The sequence below is a fragment of the Lagopus muta genome, chromosome 2 (genome assembly GCF_023343835.1).
Source record: "Lagopus muta isolate bLagMut1 chromosome 2, bLagMut1 primary, whole genome shotgun sequence".
In the NCBI taxonomy this organism is placed as follows: Eukaryota; Metazoa; Chordata; class Aves; order Galliformes; family Phasianidae; genus Lagopus; species Lagopus muta.
The window spans coordinates 68,725,790-68,745,185 of NC_064434.1; the positions used below are offsets into that span (position 1 = coordinate 68,725,790).

General features: G+C 37.2%; 1 protein-coding gene across 5 annotated transcripts in view; it reads left to right on the forward strand.

The window, feature by feature from the left end:
- SMOC2 (SPARC related modular calcium binding 2) overlaps nucleotides 1-19,396 on the forward strand; it is a 131,252-nt gene that overhangs the window by 42,351 nt on the left and 69,505 nt on the right. For all 5 annotated transcript variants that reach the window (XM_048935772.1, XM_048935771.1, XM_048935773.1 and 2 more), the window contains exons 2-4: nucleotides 1,781-1,952; nucleotides 14,137-14,243; nucleotides 15,365-15,464. In XM_048935772.1, the coding sequence (XP_048791729.1) occupies nucleotides 1,781-1,952; nucleotides 14,137-14,243; nucleotides 15,365-15,464 (379 nt within the window). The remainder of the gene's footprint in view (nucleotides 1-1,780; nucleotides 1,953-14,136; nucleotides 14,244-15,364; nucleotides 15,465-19,396) is intronic.

Below are 19,396 nucleotides of genomic sequence, written 5' to 3' on the forward strand. Positions count from 1 at the left end.
CTTTCGTTTGAAAGTTTCCTTCTAGTGGGCTTCATTTGTAATCTGAATTCCAGAATTTCCATACCTAAAGTTTATGATGGTGAAACGGCACTGATAAAAGCAATGAATGAAGAATTTTTCTCAGATCCATTGCATTATGCTTCATTATGCTTGGGGGAATTATTATTTTCTGTTAGCTCTATGACTTGCATATCTTTGTGTTTATTGAGAAACAACAAAATGATAGAAAAATTCTTCTGAGGACTTGGTGGTTTCACTTCAGTCCTCATTCCAGCCTTTCAGAGGATAACATTCTATCTTTGTTCCTGTATTGCATGCAGCAGCATTAGAAATGATTTGGCTTTTGGCAGTATGTTCCAGGGTGTGTAGCTCCTCCTCCTCACAGTACCAAGAGGACACCAAACTCTGTTGGCTGTGTCTGTAGTTTAGAATCATAGAGTCATGTAAGGTTGGGAAAGACCACTAAGATCATCTAGTCCAACTAAAGCGTGCTTCACTGCCAGGACCAGTCCGCTGAGCATCCAGGAGATTTTAGTATTGCTCTGTGGCAGAACTATGCAGGGGAGAGTGTTTGCTGAAATTCAAAATGTGGCCAATGTTAATTACTTCTATCAGCAAATACTCAATCACTGTCTTCTAAAGAAGATAAGGTTGAATTTCTCAGAAAGGAGAAACCTGGGTTGTAATGAGCAGAGCAGAAAGAATTTGAGTAGCAAAGGGCTTGCAGGGCTTTCCTGTGTGCAAGGATGCTTAACCGCCCTATACCAGTCCAAAAAAAAATTAGTATTGTAGTCCATGGATTAACCAAACTAATGCAGGAACACTTCTGAGGGACTACACCTCATGGAAAACCCATGCCAGGGCTGGAAAAATCCTGGGAAACTGCAGATGTAGGTGATCCACATCATAGGTCGGACAGTACTTAATGGAGCAATCAGAACTTTTTGTTGTTGGCAAGAAATTGAATAAAATTACTTGAGTAGAGACATAGTGGACAGTCCATGGCCCATTTCAGATTTTGTCTTTTCTTCTGGCCCATTTTGAGACTCTTTGGAATAGCAGCTGAGACACAGTTGTGTCTATACTGTCTACAGCATTTCCCTCTTCAGTTTTGGCTTATGTTTTTATAAGCAAGCTTGCACACAAATACAAATGTATCTATACAGTGTTTCTGAATTTTTTGCTTCGTTGAAGAATCTTCACATTCTGAATGTGATCTGTTGCATTTCATATGGTTCTCATACTTTGCTCATGTTCTCCTCAGGCCTCCTGAACTGAGTCAATTGGACATATTATAGAAATATTTTTACAAAAGGATTGGGTGAAAAAAATGTTACTTAGATCCTTAGAATAGACTCTTCAGCCTGTTATTATAAGCTAGTTAATCCACAGCAAATAAATTTGAAAATTATACATTGCTGTCTCATTTTTTACTGGTGAAAAATGTTTCTGCTACCAACATTTTTTTGGTCTAGAGCATCCAAGACACTGTTTTCAGCTTCACAATAGTTAAAGGAGGATTCATAGATTCCCTAACTGTGATAGTGTTTTTATTCTATGTTACAGAAATATTGCAGTCATTGCCATCTTATAACAGAAGTTGAACAACCTCATATACATTGAATACACTATTATTTGAATAGGCAAAAAAGACAAAGCTTTTCTTTCATTTTTGGGTAATATTTGCATGTATTCCCTGGAGGAGGGGATCATGGAGCAGTTTTCACATGAGAATAGTATTCCAACAGCATTGATTGTTATTATTATTATTTTTTTCTAGTTTTTGAGGGTGGATCAAGACAAAGACAGAGAATGCAGCCTGGACTGTGCTGGTTCTCCTCAGAAATCACTTTGTGCATCTGATGGAAGAACTTTCTTGTCCCGGTGTGAATTTCAACGAGCAAAATGCAAAGATCCTCAGCTGGAAATTGCCTATCGGGGCAACTGCAAAGGTGAGCAAATCTAAACTTTCCAATATTTTCCTTTGATCATAATGCAAAATAGTAGGCAAAGTAGCTTTTGAAATTTAATGAATATTGAGAACTAAGAGCACTGTACTTTAAGAGTTGTCTGAAAGCAAATAGATTGCAATTTGTCTTGTTGATTCTATAGAAATGTGATACAAAAATTAATCTTCATCCCTCAGCAAAAATATGATTCCCTCACATCTTTACACTATAATAAATCATTAGGTCAACCTCAGAGTAATTCTCAAGATTGTTACCTTCTGAAGTTGCTTTTCTATTGCAGTTTGCCATTTTGAGTTAGAAAGAGTTGAATTCCGCTACATGTTTTCTAAATGTTATAATTTGCCCAGGAAAAAGTAAAATAAAGTCCAAATGGTTGCTGTTGTGTTGGTTTGCTTCAAAATATAATCCCCCCCCAGTGAAAGTGAGAAGAAATTGCAGGGTTTTTTTCTATGTAACAGAAAGTTGTGTGAACCTTCAGGTTGTAACTTGGAAAAAATTAATTACATGGTTTGTGGTGCTTAGAGCCCTCACAAGCTGTGTCTATCTACATCTTCTCTTTTACTTCTATCTTCCCTTTGCAGAAATTTTGCAACACATGATCCTGGTGCTCCAGCTCTCCAACGCTTTCACTTTCCACAGGTTAACCTTTTCACTTTTATAGTAAGCTGGTGCTAGAGACCTCAGTTGTCATGCAAGAGATACATGACATAGTTCCTTACTGAAGTGCACACAATGATCTTTTAAAATGTAAGAATAGCAGCACTCATAAAGATTTACTTTCCCTTTCTCTCCATCCACAAAGGAGAGGTGGGAGGGAGAATAAAACCCCAGGGACCACACAGATTCAACCCTTAGGAGGCAATTTTCCACATGGTCTCTCTTCATTAGCTCCAGCAAGCCTCTGAAGCATCAAGACTGTTTCAAAGAGACATTCAGTCTCATCTTCTGCCTAGATGAAACACTGTGGTCATTTTTCAGCCCTTTCATAATAAGCCCTTGTATTAGCTGATGGATCTATTTACTTATGTGGACAAGGATAACATAACGATGCTATCTGAGCCAAAGTTTTTGTTACACTTATGAACGACAGAGAGAATTATTGTGAGCTTTGTTTCTGTTCATTGTATATATGTATTTAGCACATTATACACTTCAGCAGAAATGAGTTTTTCAAAGTGTTTTTCTTTACTGTTTTTTTCTTAACAGGTTGATAATGCCATCTGCAAATTTTTTTTTTCTTTTCTGTAGGGGTGCCTTTAATTGCCCTATCCAAAGTGTATCCTGTAATTCTGGCAGTTTCTTCTGCCAGCATTTGGAGAAATACTAATTTTCAATGTATTTATTAATGTGTAGCATGTCAGTACAATTGTAGACTTGGAATTAGACACCTCAGATAGCTTAAATATTGCTAGTAACAAATGCATATTGTACTTTCATGAATCAGACACTGTGATCATTAGAAATATTTCAAGCTGTGAAAACAAGTTTTAGAGAAGGAAGAAATGATCCACTGACCTAGTAGCTGCTTCAGTCTTAGTATTGATACTTTTGGTAGTCCAATCAAACGTTCTCCTGAGAGAGTAGAGGAAATCCTCAGATTAAGACTGCTTTTGGGCCAGTTGCTTTTGAGCACTGAAATTAACCAGCAGGTGAGGCCTGACAAAGGAGTGAAGAGTTCTTTTATTAAACTAAGCAAAGATGATGGTTTAAATTCAGGGCAACTTTCAAGGTTTCAGCATTTGTTTTCATTCTGTGTTGGAATGAAAACAAATTCTTTTGAAAGTGTTCATGTCTCCCTAAAACCAACAAAAATAGCACATTAAAATATTGGTTTTGAATCAGATTTTGAAGTTCTTAACATTAGTGAAAGAAGCATCTATGTTTGCATGTGGAAGTTATGAGTCCTTCCCTTTTTTCCCTACATTCCCTTCCTTTCCTTCCTTCACTCTTTTCCTTTCCTACCTTTCCTTCCTTCCTTTCCTTCATTTTACAATAAATATGTATGTTTTTTCCAGTCCACTTGCACACAGTGCTGGAATTTTTTGCTAAACTTGGAAAAGTTATAAGTTATAATGCTGTGAAATTCTCTGCCTGCTTTTGCAGTTTCAAAGAGTTCAAATGATCTGCATAAACTGTAGATGAATATCCACACTTCTGAATACTTTTCCAAACAAAATCTGAACTCTGAAATTCTGGAAGTTTGCCACTTACCTGATAGAGAAGTTTACTGTGCAACAAGATTATGAATCTAACAAATAAATGTATGCTGACAGCTGAGAAATATTGTTTGTGTTAGAGGGACTGTTAAAGCATCACCTGTGACTAGGATCCACCACACAAACACACAAATTCTTCACAGTAAATCTGGTCCTGTGTATTCCGAGAAACAAAACAGAAGAAACGTGAGCAGCGTACTTGCTTTTAAACAGGTCAGAAAGACAAAGAGGCTATTTCTAAATTATTAAATTAAACAGTGCCAGGATGCTATTTGACTGTCTGCTCTAGTAAGTTGGTAAAGTGATCCCTGCTATGCTTTGAGTGTGGGCCAGTTAGTATTTTCCCTAAGACTTTATCTTTGTGGCTTAGGAGTTACTGTGGGCTAGGGATGGTCCTCAGTAGGCAGCATGCACAGAGCCACCCTCTTGTAATAAACGGTTCAAGGCCATTCAGCCTGAGAACTGAGCCTAGCTGTTCTTGTGTATCACGGTAGATCGATTCCTATAGGTAGCTCAACCCTGGGAGGATTCATCTTTCTCATCATCCTTTTCATTCAGTATTATTTTTAGGCTGGTTTCCTGAGGATGAGCAAATCCCTGTGAGCCTTAGTAATACCCTACTTGCAGTCTTCCAAGCTATGTGACTTTTCAGCTGCTATTCAGTCACACACACTGTGCTTCTTGTAGAGTTTGAGGGTCCTTTTGAGTACAGGCTTTGCTTAATTCATGTTTTCTTTTAGAAAAATGTATTGCCCAGCTGAGGAAATAGGGGCTGTAAGCATTTAGGCCTTCCTGAAGTCATCTTAGCTCTGAGGAGGATAGCACAAAGTCATCTATGCTATGTCTCTTACCAGCCTGAAACAAAGTTACTATATGGCTCTGTGAAACTTCACAGAAACTTGGATGAAAATTCTGTCTTATGAAAATTCTCAGGTTTTACAGCATGCTTTGACAAGGTTTGTGTAAGCAGTCTTTGTGGTTCGGGCCATCAATCCTCTAGTAGCTTATTGTGTTAGGTGTTCAGAGACTGTCACCCACAAATCGAGGTCCTTGACCCACAAAGTGGTTGGTACAAACCTGGCTATAATCCAATGTATAGTCCTGATAATTGTTGTGTGAGCTCAAACCTAAGTACGCACCTGTTTATTACTTCGTTGATTGAAGACTTCTTTCTTGATCTGACAAATTTAAGGATGAATGTCATAAGCTATGATATGTAGGACTACATATAACAGGTTTGTTTTGTTTGTTTGCTTTGTTTCATGGGGCACCTTGTATATTCCTTGTAAAATACTTTCTCTACCTGTGAATGGTTGGAATTGCTCTGTAAAATTTAGTCTCATCTCTGTAGAATGACACTGTAGAATGTTCATATTTTCCATTAAGTAATGAAAATTTTACATTATAGATATAGAAAAAAGAGAGAATGCTTAAAATAATTTCTACAGATTCCAGTCAGTTTCCATTATGCAAAAATCAATAAGTAATTTTTTTCTATCATGTTTGGTTTTTTTTTTTCCCCCCTTCTTATTCATGCTACTGAAGTTTTGCCCATCAACTTCAAAAGCATGAACTCATATTTTTCCTGCAGGAATTTTCAGATAAATTAAGGTTTTTCAAGTCTTTTCCTATGACGGTAAGTAATGTGTATTACTTTTAAACCTGAAATAATGATGCTGGGCGGAACTGAGTGGCATTGAAGGTTTTTTTTAATGAAAATGCTTTTTAAAATATTTGATTGATTTATTTGATTGATATGACAACAAGTGTTAGTCCTAGCTAGTTAAAGAAATATTTGGGATCAGTGTCATTATTCTACAGCTGTGGAGACCCTCTTTCTCCATTGTAAATGCTAGATAGCACATGTTAAGCTTAACTCGCTTGTGATATTCTAAAGAGCCTAGCTGTTGAAAGAAATGCCTTTCTTCTATTGACTATCACAGACAGAACAAAAGGTAGTATCTTAATTCTTGTGATTCACATAGAGAACTGGAATGCATCAAAATATGAGTAGAATTTCCTATAGAATCCTTAGATTTGGAAGGGATATTTAAAGGTCACTTAGTCCAACTCCCCTGCAATGAACAGGGATATGCACAGCTAGATCAGGTTATCCAGGGCCTGATCCAGCCTGGCCATAAAGAACTATTTTGCTATTTGCTTGATTTAGAATAGAGAAACACTCAGCATTTCTGTTTCATTATAACTGAGCTTTCAGAAAGTGTGAAGTTTCAGTCATTTAAATCATTAGTATAGTGATTGAATGAATGATGAGTATGTGTTTGAATTGTATGAATCAATATGAATTTAGGTAAATTTCTGTCTTCGGCTTAAACTGCAGGTATGATGGTTCCTGTTTTGAAGAGAAAGCAGAATGTAACTGAGCTGCAGTATTTTCTTGGCTTGTAAATAAATCTTGGTCCCATAATTCATGAATTCAAGCATTGTTATGTTGCTGTTGCTTCCTAGCTAAAGAACAGGCTTATGGATGCTGGACATGCTTCCTGAGTGCAGACCTAATCCTATATTCCCTCGAAGACTGCCCTCAAGCTCAGGTTTGCCTGAGAGACAGGTGCGAGCCCAGTGCATGCTTGCAGGGCAGGAGCACATCCCTCAAGTCAGGGATATTGGCTTGGGCAGCCCTCCTGCTACCTGAAAGGCGGGCTTGTGGGCTACATTTGGAAGGCAGAACATGTTCCTGAGATGCTTTGTTTGGAGGGAGAAAGCCGTAGTGAGTCGGTTTACTTCTTTTCCAAACTGCTGCAGTGAGTGAAAGACGGATTGGATCAAGGTATCAATCAATAAAGTAAACCTCAACACATACTGAAAGCTTGCATGTCTGTAGATTGAGAGAAAATCAGTTTTCACTTCTCCTCCTTGCCTCCCTTTTCTCTTTTATTTTCGATTCCCACATTTTTGAGGAGAAAATGGGAAGAAAAGAGGGATGCAAATTTTTTAAAATATTCTGGGGAAAAATATACTAAAGTGAGGCAATTGAGATGAGGTATCAGATTTTTTTTTTTTTTTTTTAATAAATATTTTCCCAGGAATATTATTATAGAGCAGATTTGTGTCTCCAAATGTTTCTAGCTAGAACCTACCTCATCCTTTTCTGGATATTTTCTCACTGTGAGCACTGCATTTAATCTGTAGGATGACTGCAAGTTTCCAGACTGCAGTGCTGCCAGACCTGACACAAATCCTGTTCAGCTACAGCCTCTTCATATTTTGTTTCCGAGCCTTCAGTTATGCTGTGTATCAAGCTTCTGGAGTAAAGTGTTAATTTAAGACAAAATATTCAGCAGCTTGATGAAGAAGTTATAATTTATGTAGTTCCTGAAAACAGAAGGCTTCTGATTCTGCTTTCTAGTAGATATTTAATGGGAGTGGATACAGTGCTAAGTATGTGTGGAGTATTTTATGTGGAAAATCCTTTGGTTTTTTTTGTGTGTCTACTGGCACATGGAAAACAACACAAACAACACTGAAATATTATCCAAAATTTACTGGAGATGGAATTTATCTCTTTGAAAAACAGTCTATTTTTCTTGATCATATTTCTCAACTAGGAATGTGCCAAAGCCAGACTGCACAGGAACAAATCATAGAAGAGCATTCTTAGGGCACAAAAAGAGTATCTTTTTAGAATTAAAATGTTTGTTTTTTTTTCATTTCTGGTCATGTAATTTTTATTTAACTTTCAAGTTCAATACAGTGTGAAAATCTTAGGTAAAATAGAAACTCGTAGTGCTAAAGCAATAATACTGCACTGAAGACTTGCAACTATTTGTAGTTTCAAGCTTTCTCAGACTTTCAGAGCAAGAATTTTAAATTGGCCCATATTATGCTTATCCAAACTATTTATCAAATCAGTCTTCTGTTCAGAAAGCCTAGTCTGGCCTTTGGTATGTAAAATATCAGAAAGCTGTAGCTTTAGTTTTTATTGCAAATATTTGATTCAGTTCTAGTCAGACTATATCTCTCCAAATGTGACAGTTAGCAAATTGGGAGAAATATTATTGTGCCAGGAAGGATTCCAGCACAGCATTCCTTATTTTATCTTAAAGCTTAGCTATCTAAGCTCTTAGCTATCATAGCTGGGTGGTTGCAAAACATGAAAAAAAGAAGGCAACAGAAAGAACTCCATGCTGCCTGCCACTGTCGGATGCTGGTAGGGGAGAGTTTAGACTAAGACTTCTTTGCTGTTTTGTTTGAATCCTGAATGGAGCAATAAAAATAAATAATGAAAGAATCAGCCAGCCCTCGTTACAAAGCAAGTTTTTTTTTTTTAATATCTGTGTCAGGCTAAATGTCTGTGGAGGCATCCTTTCTGACCCAAAAAGCTAGTAATCTCTGCATCTTTGAAACTAGAATGTTGAGCACATGTAGTTTGTTAGGTGTTTCCTACTACTAAAGTCTACTGCTATATATGCAGTAGATGTTGACATGATGAGTTATTGCACTGAATATGCATTGCCTTAGACCAAATCTCCTAGAAAATTTTCACATTGTTAGTAGTTTGTGCCATGGAAACAAAGCTGTGCTCTGGATGAAACTTTTAGATGCCAAATGACCTACAAATGACGGACATTAGACTTTCATTCAATAGTTACTAGTTAGTAACTAGTAATAGTTAATAGTTAGGGTATAAAATTAGAAAAGCACAGAGTTAGGAATAAACCCGGTACATCCTTAGGGTAATTCAGTAAAGAGTTCAGCTGGATAGCTTCACGCACTTTGTATTTCTAAATCTAAGGGCAAGTAATTGTGTATAGGTATTCTAGCACACTGGTGGGTCAGCAAAAGAAACCTGTAGTGAAACAGCAAGAGATATTTGGATTACCTGTGCCTATGCTAGATCTGCTTTTTCAAATCTGTGTGAATTTAGAAGCACTTTCTCTGTCCCATAGGACTAGGTATATGTTTTTCAGGTATAAGCTGAAGGTATAAGCTATGTGGAAAGCACTCAGGAGAACATTTTCTTTATATTATTAATCACTTTACAAGTAGCTTTGACTGAGTTGTAAATATTTCTGAAATGTTCAGTGACATACTCTATCTATCATAAAATATCTAAATAAACTGTGAAGTGCATTTTATGCATAAATGCATAACAAGCCCATGTGTCACAGTGTCTTTTGAAAGCAAGCGAAGTCTGCTTCACTGTATAGGGACTGGGGAAAGTGATTTTAGTTTTACTGAACTATATAGCAAAGCAGGAAACAGCAGATGAGCTAAATGAAAATATTTTCAAGGACACTGATCTTTGCCTTTGACAAGCTACTTATTTTTCTATGAGAGAATCTGACATCTCCCTGTGGAGCCTCGGATCTGCCGTTGTACTAAAAGTCACTTTCTAGATGATGTTTATGCCCTTGATGAGTTTGTGTCATTATTTTAAAGATGAACTTTAACTTTCCATTAATAGACTTCTTTCCCTGATATATTATTCAGATTACTAAGATTTGAAGTTGATGGATTTTTTTTTACGCTTAGTATTTTAGGTTATGTGGTGTTGAATATAAGACATAAAACTGAAGTTCCACGTTATGCTGTTAGTAAGTCTAATTCTGTTTTCAGAATTTCCTTGGTACTACAACACCCTTAGTGTTATACCAGGAATTCTTCTGCTCTTACCCCCTCATGTGTGAAAGAATCTGTTTCTGGATGCCACAGCTGCCTACTGCTGCCACCTCCTCGCTGGAAGCTTTTGCTGTTGCACACTGAAGCTTAGCACAGAATTAAGATGGCTTTAAATTTCACCTCTGCCTTCCAGACATTAGACTCCTCTGGATAATTCAGAAAGACCTGTCCAAACAGCTACAACACTGTGTTTTCCACAGTTTTGTGTATTCTGTTCATTCCCATGTACTCTTGTCTTCAGTTAATTACTTCAGGCTCCATATGTCTTTGAGTAACCTCTGGTTGCCTTTCCAGTCTTGGTGCTAAGTCATAGTGGTACCATCAACACATCAGCCAATGTTCTGTGCTAAAAACCATCAAGCCCTGTGTTAGCCCAGTTTGACATCTAATACTGTCCAAATTAAGTAATTTAAGGTAAACTCATGCATCTTCATGCTCAGTTTCTATGCCAGGAGTATTTTTTTTTTCCAGCAAAGTTCTGGGATGTAAAAACCCGTTTACCTGGAGATGAGAGAATACATTCTCTCTGAGTCATCCATTAACATAATTCGAAATTACAGTTGGGCATTTATATCTGCAAGATTAGTTTTTCCCATTGTCTGAAAGTAAAGGCAAATAATGTGTCATTTCAGCCATTTTTTTTCAGACATCTTGGTCTTTATTTCAAAAGAGATCTGACCTAAATTATTCCTGTTCTAGACAAAGAGGAAAATTGAATCTGTATGTGAGAGACTGTACTGTGGTCCTCATAGATGTCAGTGTTCCTACAAACCTTCTGACAAGCCACTTCTGCCTAGACACATCCTACTAATTTGAGATGCTTATGAGTCATATTCATTATACTTGGGCCAGGTGCACAAGGGGAACCTTCAGTAAGAACTGGCTTGTTGCACTCAAAGGATTTTACATGGTGAGTCCCAGAATTGTTTTTCTTCATGAGCATGAGCAGTGGCCATGTGAAATTTATTTTCCCTATAGTTAGGATATCATGCCTCACTGACTTTGACCTGTTAGGAGCTACATCTATTTCATCTGATATTTTGATGTGAGCTCACGTTTCACTCTTAGTTCCAGCTACAGCAGAAATATACATTGTCTTGTCCTTTTTCAGCTGTTACAAAAGTCTAGCCCTTAAGTGTCTTGAATTCTTTCTTTCCTTTAGAAAATCTGGTTGAAACCAGGCAGTAGGTTCAGAATATGCTACAACCAGGGCAGAAAATGAGGTGATCAGATATAATCTTATAAAGTTATCCTAAATAATAACATAACAACTTGTTTTGGCTTCAGTAATGTTTTATTTGGGAGGAAGTTAGCACCTTTGAATAAATAACCTAACATCCATTAATATTCTGAGGAAGAGTGTTTTACACGTCTTCTTTTTAACTTGACATTCCTGTTACATTCCTTCAAAAGGTTTGGATTGCATCTCTGTGTCTCAAAGTTATTCCCCTATGGTACTACATCGATGAAATAAAAAAGCAGATTTGGGAATCATGTTTTGGCTACACACAGTTTCAGATGCTCAGCTTGATAAAAGAGCTTCCTCATGGGTATTCCGAAGCATAGTAATGCCCAACAGCTTTAAAATGTTTCCATGGTTATATAACACAAAACAAGGGTTCAGACTTGAATTTTATATTTCATTAAATTTGGTCATTGTTGATTTTAAAGCATATTAGATCATCCACAAATAGGAGGCTTTTAGAACATCAAGCTATTTAGGAACAAGTGGTGGACAGTTTTGGAGAGCGTCTCTTTTGCCTTGGCATGTTTTTAGGATAATTCATATATTGGAGATAATTTACAATCCTGATGGTACTATTGCAGAAATCTTATGTGATGGAATTTATATCACTTTCCCTTTTAGACATTTAAACCACATGTCATTCTAGAAAAACGAGGACAGAGGTCCAACAAAGAACTGATTTATTTTCAGTTAAAATACTAGCTACATTAAAACCACATGTTATTAAGTACTGTATAACCAAACCATGCTCAGAATAAGGCTTATGATACCAAAGCTTGCCTAAAGTATTTCATTCCTTTTTTTTTTTAACCCCATACTTTGGCAGTGCATACTTTAGCAGACTACCTGAGCTGCACAGCACATTGACTGTAATTTTCCCGTGAGAAAACAAGTTGTTAAAGTAACAGAGAACAAATTAATTCAGTTCCTTATTATTTCTCTCAAATTTCTGGATGGTTGAACTTTTCTGTCCATTTTAAATGATAATACATCCCTGTAAATCTCTGTCGTAAAACAACATAATACAATTAATATTGTTTGAGACTGAAATTTAATTTTTATAAATGAGACAGTTTGTTCTTTGGGCACATTACCAATATGAACTGTCTGACTCTCATAATGCTCCTGAGAGAGATAAATAAAATCTCATTTAGAAAAGAAAAACTAATGCACAGAAGTAAGGCACACAAGTCCAAGATCAGAAGGGAAATCAAAACGAAGATTAGAATTAGAGGGGCCCAATTTTGTGTACACAGGGCATGGATTCTGAGAACTAGTTTATATTGTCATTATGCTACACTTCCCACACCAGATTGCTTAGACCTGAAGGGAATTTTTTGGTTAAATTTACCTGATGCTTGGTGGAGATGACTAGTGAAGAATTCACCCTGTACAGTTGAATTTTGCAGTTGCACCAGGCTTCCATGTCAGCTTTTTGCGTGCATAGCTTGGTGATGCTAGCACAGGGAGGGTGGCTGGAGGAAGGGGAATTTAGCTGTCTTACCTGTGCCTGACCGAGTAACTCCTGTGGACTAGTAGATGATAAAACCATGTTAAGGTACTTGGGTATCCAATGTGGTAAGGCAAGTGTTGCCTCATTGTCCATATTCTGTTCAATGTGCAACTTGCATGAGCTAGAAAATCTGTCCTCGTGTTTTCTAAGAACTGTACTAACATTCACTAATTAACATAATGCTCCTTTTTCATAGATAATTGATGGACAGTGCATGCCCTTAAAAGGATCTGGCCAATTACTGTCAAACAATCTTTAAAGAATGCAGAGATCAGAAGCAGCAAATTTCTGTTTGTATGCCTAAGATCTTTTTAATTCAGATGTTACAGTCACATCTTGAAATCATTAATAGTTCCTTAGGCTTGCCTCATATTCTCATTTGTCTTGAAATTGCCTAGCTTAAGCAGATCCTGAAGTATTGATTCTGCATCAGCAACATGCTAAAATTTGCAGTGCTTTTAGGAAAAGTAAAAGGTATGAAAGCTTATATTATGTGTCTTTTCATAGCTTTTGAATGCCTAATTGAAATATCAGATATTTATTAGACAGTAGAAATATTTCAGAAAATAGGAGCTACTCAGTTAAAGCTTTCTAATTTGCTGCCTTGTCTTGGATGGAGACTAGTACTAAGGAGATACTGCAATGAACCACAACAGTGGCCAAAAAAACCCCTGCTTGACTAGTGCCAAGTCTAAATTGCAAGTTGTTACACTAGATTTTAGCATTATGTGATTTATTCCAGAATTATTATTGTACCATCTGCCTGCCCATGTATTGTATAGTGTATATATATGTAAAGTGAAGAAAAAATATATGTATATCTGTGCCTGGTAGGCACAATTCTAGTCATAGCTCAGTTCACTGAGTGGTTGAAGTAAACAGTGTATAAACACATGGAAGCTGTACTCTGCTGCCTACTTTGCCTTTACCAAAGCACTAGAAAACTGATCTCAGTGCTGCTGCCACCAGCACTGGAAGAATGTTGTGGAGCATGAAGTGGCAGCTATTGTTTAAATTTGTTGAAAAAGTATATATTTTTTGGCCTTCTGCCCTTTTGGCAGCTGCAGGAATGGCAAAGTTGTCAATTAAAGCATCTCTTCATCTCATATCTGTGTTCTGTCCTTCTACTTTGTGCTTCACTTTGTGGCCTCTTGTCTTTGAGATGGCAAAATGTTAGTTTTGCATAGTCTGTTAGGCAGCGTGAGCATATTTGGGCAAACCAAGGGGACTCACAAGCTAGACAAACAGTGAAATGTTGGAGGAAGCTGATGGTTATATGAGTAATTGATATATGCTCCTCAGTAAAAAAAAAAAAAAAAAAAAAAATCATGAAAGCGAATTAGGACAATATGGCCCAAAATTGATTGTTTTCCAATAGTTTTATTTCAAAAGTATAATGTAAAATATTTTATATTTTCCCTGATTATAATTCTGATTCTCTTTATGTGGTCTTGGAGCCTTCTTTCCTGCCTCTCTCTACTTAAGGTTATTTTCTATGTTTTTCTTACATTTCATCATCCAATTGACATGTCTTCTCCCTTTCTCTAGATGTTTCCAGATGTGTGGCTGAGAGGAAGTACACCCAAGAACAAGCTCGAAAAGAATTTCAACAAGTGTTTATTCCAGAATGCAATGATGATGGCACATATAGTCAGGTTAAAATTTTTTTTATTATCTTGCGTGTCTGAAATATGATAACGTGTGTGTTTTGCAAAGGGTGAAGAAGAGAGAAATGTAAAGAAATGAAATGTAATTTCAAAATGAAATGCAATTTGCCCTAACAGTGATGTTAAAAAACAGAAGGAAAACTCACGTTTTATGCCAGCTGAGTCTTGTTGGGTTTTTTTTTCAGCATTGGCCAGCAAAAGAGCCAAACATTACTGTTATTCAGATGATACACTCCCTATTCTTCAAGGCTGAGACAGCTGAGTCATTCTTGTAGTCCTGTGAATACTTGTCAGATGGTAAAATATTTGGAGTTTCTGATCTATTCCTGATCTGAACCAGAAGTTGTGTGATTAGAGCCTGTATCAGTGCTACTAGGATGAATTGTACAGGATTATTCTTTTTCCTCAGCTGATATTTAGCACAAGTAAATGGCTGTGCACAAGCATGTGACTTATTTACTTAGGTTAGATCATAGAATTCAGAAGAGTCACGTCTAGATGTTTACTCTGTGATATACATTCCACTCATGGTTGCCTTCTGCTGCCTTTGTGATACATTTCAGTTGTGGAGTTGTGCAGAAGGCAATCCTTTTTGATTTAAGCATGGTGAGAAAGTGATATTGGCCCTCAGCACGTGTAATGCAATTGATTTCTAAGAGGAATTCCAAGAGTTTCCTTCCTGACAGCTTGGGATATGAATAATGCTGGCAAAAGCACTCTGTCCTGCACTTTCAGTGGTGAACAATATGTTCTCTATGTGGAAAAAAAATTGAGATTGCTAGCATCAGGAACAGTTCATGTGTCCCTTGAGGAACTTTGTTGTGAGGTTTTCATAACACCTGCACTCTCCTGAAATAGGCCATAAACAACCACATATTTCAGTAGTTTCTCTTCAACTGGATTCTGAGGGATCTACCACACTTTTGTTGAAGTAAGCTCTTTATGCTAAAGAATCACATGTCTGATGGTCATTGTGGTGCATGATGGTTTACCAATCTACATTTTACCAGTGTGCACAGTTAGCTGCACGCACTACTCATGTTGTGAGTGCTTCAGGACAATAAGTGCATGTCTGACAGACTGCATGTGATTCATGTCATTGCTGACAGGTTCAGTGCCACAGTTACACTGGATACTGCTGGTGTGTCACTCCCAATGGTCGTCCAATCAGCGGTACTGCTGTGGCCCACAAAACTCCTCGTTGCCCAGGTAAGGTTTGTTCAGCCGGCTGAGTCTTACAAACTGTCTTACACATAATAGAGTTGAGTTGTGCCGTCTGGCTAGACTGAATAAGAACGTTTTTCATTGGAGGAGCTGTTCAGCACAGAAACAGATGCTTGTAGAAGGTTTGGAATCTCCATCCTTCAGCATTTGCAAAAGTTGACTGCACAAAGGTTGGTCAATATTTTAAGCTAGCTTTGCTTGATTTCTTCTGAGATCACTATCAACTTAAATCTTTCTATGATTCTGTGATGTATCTACTTTGTTTATTTTATAACATAGCTACTGAGGGATTTTTTGCAGTGGTTGTATGTATGATGTTTGTGTCTAACTAGGTGAAACTGACTTGTGGAAGTAGATCGTTCTTTACTTTGTAACTCTCATGCTTGTAAACTCCTTGCAAAAAGAAAAAATAAAGCCTGGAGGGCTTTTTTCTTTGTTTTGTTTTCTTTGTATTTTAAGTGTTTTGAGGAAAAAAATCCAAACTCAATGAAAAATATTGATTGTGAATATCTTGATGTGTTATAGCCCAGAGAAAGAACACTCACAGCAAATCTTATGAATGGCCAATCCCAGAGGAGAAATAAAATTTAAAAAAAGTGCTAAGAACATAATGAAATCATTGTTTGTAGAAATTAACTGGCAAATCAAACTCATTGCCATATGTATTGGACCTGTGTCTTTCATCAGGACAATTAACAAGTTCACTGTTTTTTAGGAATTTGCTTTTTGACTTTATTTCATTGACACTGATAATAAATATGAAAAATCCCCAGTGCAGGAACAGTTGCCAGAATTGCTATTCACCTTGCTTGAAGCTGATATAATTGAATCCTTTCAACAAAAATGGCTTTAAAAATACTTGAACTGTACGTATTTTGATTCTGCTTGTGCTGCAACACATTTTCTGTCAGAATGGAAGAAATAACTTAAAATTTCAAAAAGGTAACCCTGTAATAGAAATGAATCTGTAAATAAGTGGATTAAAGCCTTTTCCAACTTTAATAATTCTAAAATAAGGGATATTAATGTAGACAATAGGAACAAATTCTTCATTCAGAGAGTGGTGAGGCACTGGCACAGGCTTCCCAGAGAAGCACTGGATGCCCCATCCCTGGAGGCAATCAAAGCTGGGTGGGATAGGACCCCGAGAAGTTTCATTTGATGGATGGCAGCTCTGCCCTCAGCAGAAGGTTGGAACTAGATCTCTAAGGATCCTTCCAACCCAAGCCATTCTATGATGATTACTTTTGACTGAAAATTTTGGTAAGACAGTTACTGTACATTTACTATTAGTAGTATTATTATCAAGTAGACGCTGCAGGATAGATTCAATTTAGTTAATAGGTTGATGTGAGAACTATTCTATCTGGAGGGAAACCAAATCCCAGTTCCTTTCAAAGACACTCATGTGCCTAGCAGATAAACTTCTGCTTCAGCTCATTTTGAGAGAAGTGAAAAGGGAAATCAGTTTTGCAGAAGTGCTGAGGAGAAGGTCGTAGTAGCATTTGATTTTAATTTAGTAGCTCCAAAGTAAGTAGACTGCTCCAATGTCCAGGTGAGTATGTAGAGTCTGTTTCTGCTCCATGGAAGTTCTTGGGTAATTTTGCAGTTGTTATTGGATCCTTTGGGACTCTTTCTGCAGATTTTCTACCCTGCTTGTATCACTGCTCTTAAATTACACTGCTGACCACTTCTTCTTTGTCTCTCAGGAAAGAAGTCCAGCTACAGCAGAGCTCGGATATAGATTTGATGTACTAGGAGATTTTGATGTAGTGGTGGATAAGAGTTCTGTCTTGAATTGTCTGGAGAAACTGTCTCATTCAGTAGAGAAGGTAGCAACAGATTTTCCAAAAAACTTACGTGGGTAATAAGGAAAAACTTTGCTTTTATATTGTAGAATGAAATCCTGAAGCACAACTGCACCCCTCTCTCATTTCCCAGTATGTTAAAAATTGCCATCTGTTTAGCATAAGATTTATTCCCTCCCCACTCCCCCCCCCCTGCACCTCCCCACCCGAAGTTGAAACTTTCCAGGTCACCATTGATTTCTTTTTGTACTTTCTCCTTAGTTCCACCATGCACAGGAACTATGAACAATATGTTAGTGGGTAGCTGTTGTTGGGGAGATATACTCCTGTCTTAACTATTGTTCCAGGAATGCCATTACTTCCAATACTATTAATACAGTTTCTCTCTTAGGATAGAAAACTATCACATGCATATTTTTTTATGTATCTACAATAGTTGTGTGAGTAATTTTGTGTTCCTTCTGCTGTTCTGGTTGCTCTTATCAAAGCTGTGGGTTTTTTTTTAGTTAGAGACGAGAAAGCTGCAGGTTATGACGTGCATTAAAAAGGCACAACTGATTGAGGTAAAACCTTTAGTTTATCTATTAGATCTTTACCTGAAAGAAGCTCCTCTTCTGTCCTTCCCATTTCTTCCCACTCCAACACTTGTTACTGCCAAAACACACCTGATAAATCTCAGAATGCTATTCCACCCCGTGGAAATAATCTCCATTACAGCAGGAGCAGTGGTGAGAAGGAGAGTAAATCAAACACATTCCCATGACAGCATTGAAAAGAAAGCTCCTTAAAAATGATGAATGTTCCCACAGTCCTTTCACTAAAGAACACCAGACATAAGAAAGACATTTTTAAGGCTCCTCATCTCTTATCAGTACTAAAGGGGGCTGCAGAAATTCCATAGGCGGAGTCCTGGGAAATGGGACAGAAATAGAGAAGCAGGTGTTAAATTATTGTTGGAAAACACTGTGTTTTGCTCTAGGGTTTTTTTAATGCCATATTAACTCCTCTGGGCTTCTGCCAGTGGGATTGCAGAGATACGGCAGCAAATTTTATTGTTCTGTGATGTAGTTTTGCTACCTCATATTTAAAATGCTGCTATCATCTTGTAAGTCCAAAACCAACTATCTTTAAATGTTTAAAACTCTTCCTGTCTGTATAATATTATTCTCAGATAACATACTGGAAATGGATGCAATTGGTAAGGTAACAAACTATTTGATTTATGTTGTATTGTTCTTTTTATGTTGGGAAAATTATCCATTCTTGATTTATCTAGTTCTTTTGTACCTATATGTAGTACTTTCCCTATTCCCTGCAATTCCCCGTCAGACAATCAGACATGCATATATCCAAAATATTAAGCAGGATGGGAAATTTACTTTCTTGTTTCTTGATATTCCATATCAAATATTCTTTAGCTAGACATGAGGCTTTCACTTTCTCTTTTTCTCCTTTGAAGTCCACCCACATCTGATCAGAACTGCAGAAAATGTGTTAAAATCACAAATCACAAAACACTAATTATATTCCCTGGAAAGTTTATTGTGCCTCGGAGATCATATGACTGAAAATGGGCTGTATGGTGGGTTTCACCATAAACTAAGGAATGATTCTGTGATTTCATGTTTAATGGCTTCAAGCTGTGCCAGGGGAGATTCAGGCTGGACATTAGGAAGTATTACTTCTCCAAAAGAGTGGTCAGGCGCTGGAATGGGCTACCCAGGGAGGTGGTGGAGTCACCGATCCAGGAGGTGTTCAAGGAATGTTTGGATGTTGTTTTGAGGGACATGGTTTAGTGAGAACTATTTGTGATAAGTGGATGGTTGGGCTGCATGATCTTGGGGGTCTTTTCCGACCTTGGTGATTCTATGATTCTGTGATTTATTATTTTTTTCTTAATTCATCACAACCATGCAAATGGAGGAGAAAAGGTAAAATGGTACTAAATTCTTCTTAATAAAATAATGCTGCTGAATCTAAAAGGTCTCCTTGACTCCTCGCCTTCCATAAAAATACTTATATGGTGATTTGGTTGTTTACAGTGCACTGAAAATTAGGAAGCAGATTGTATTGAATTTTACATAAGTTATATGTTGCTATTTCTATTTC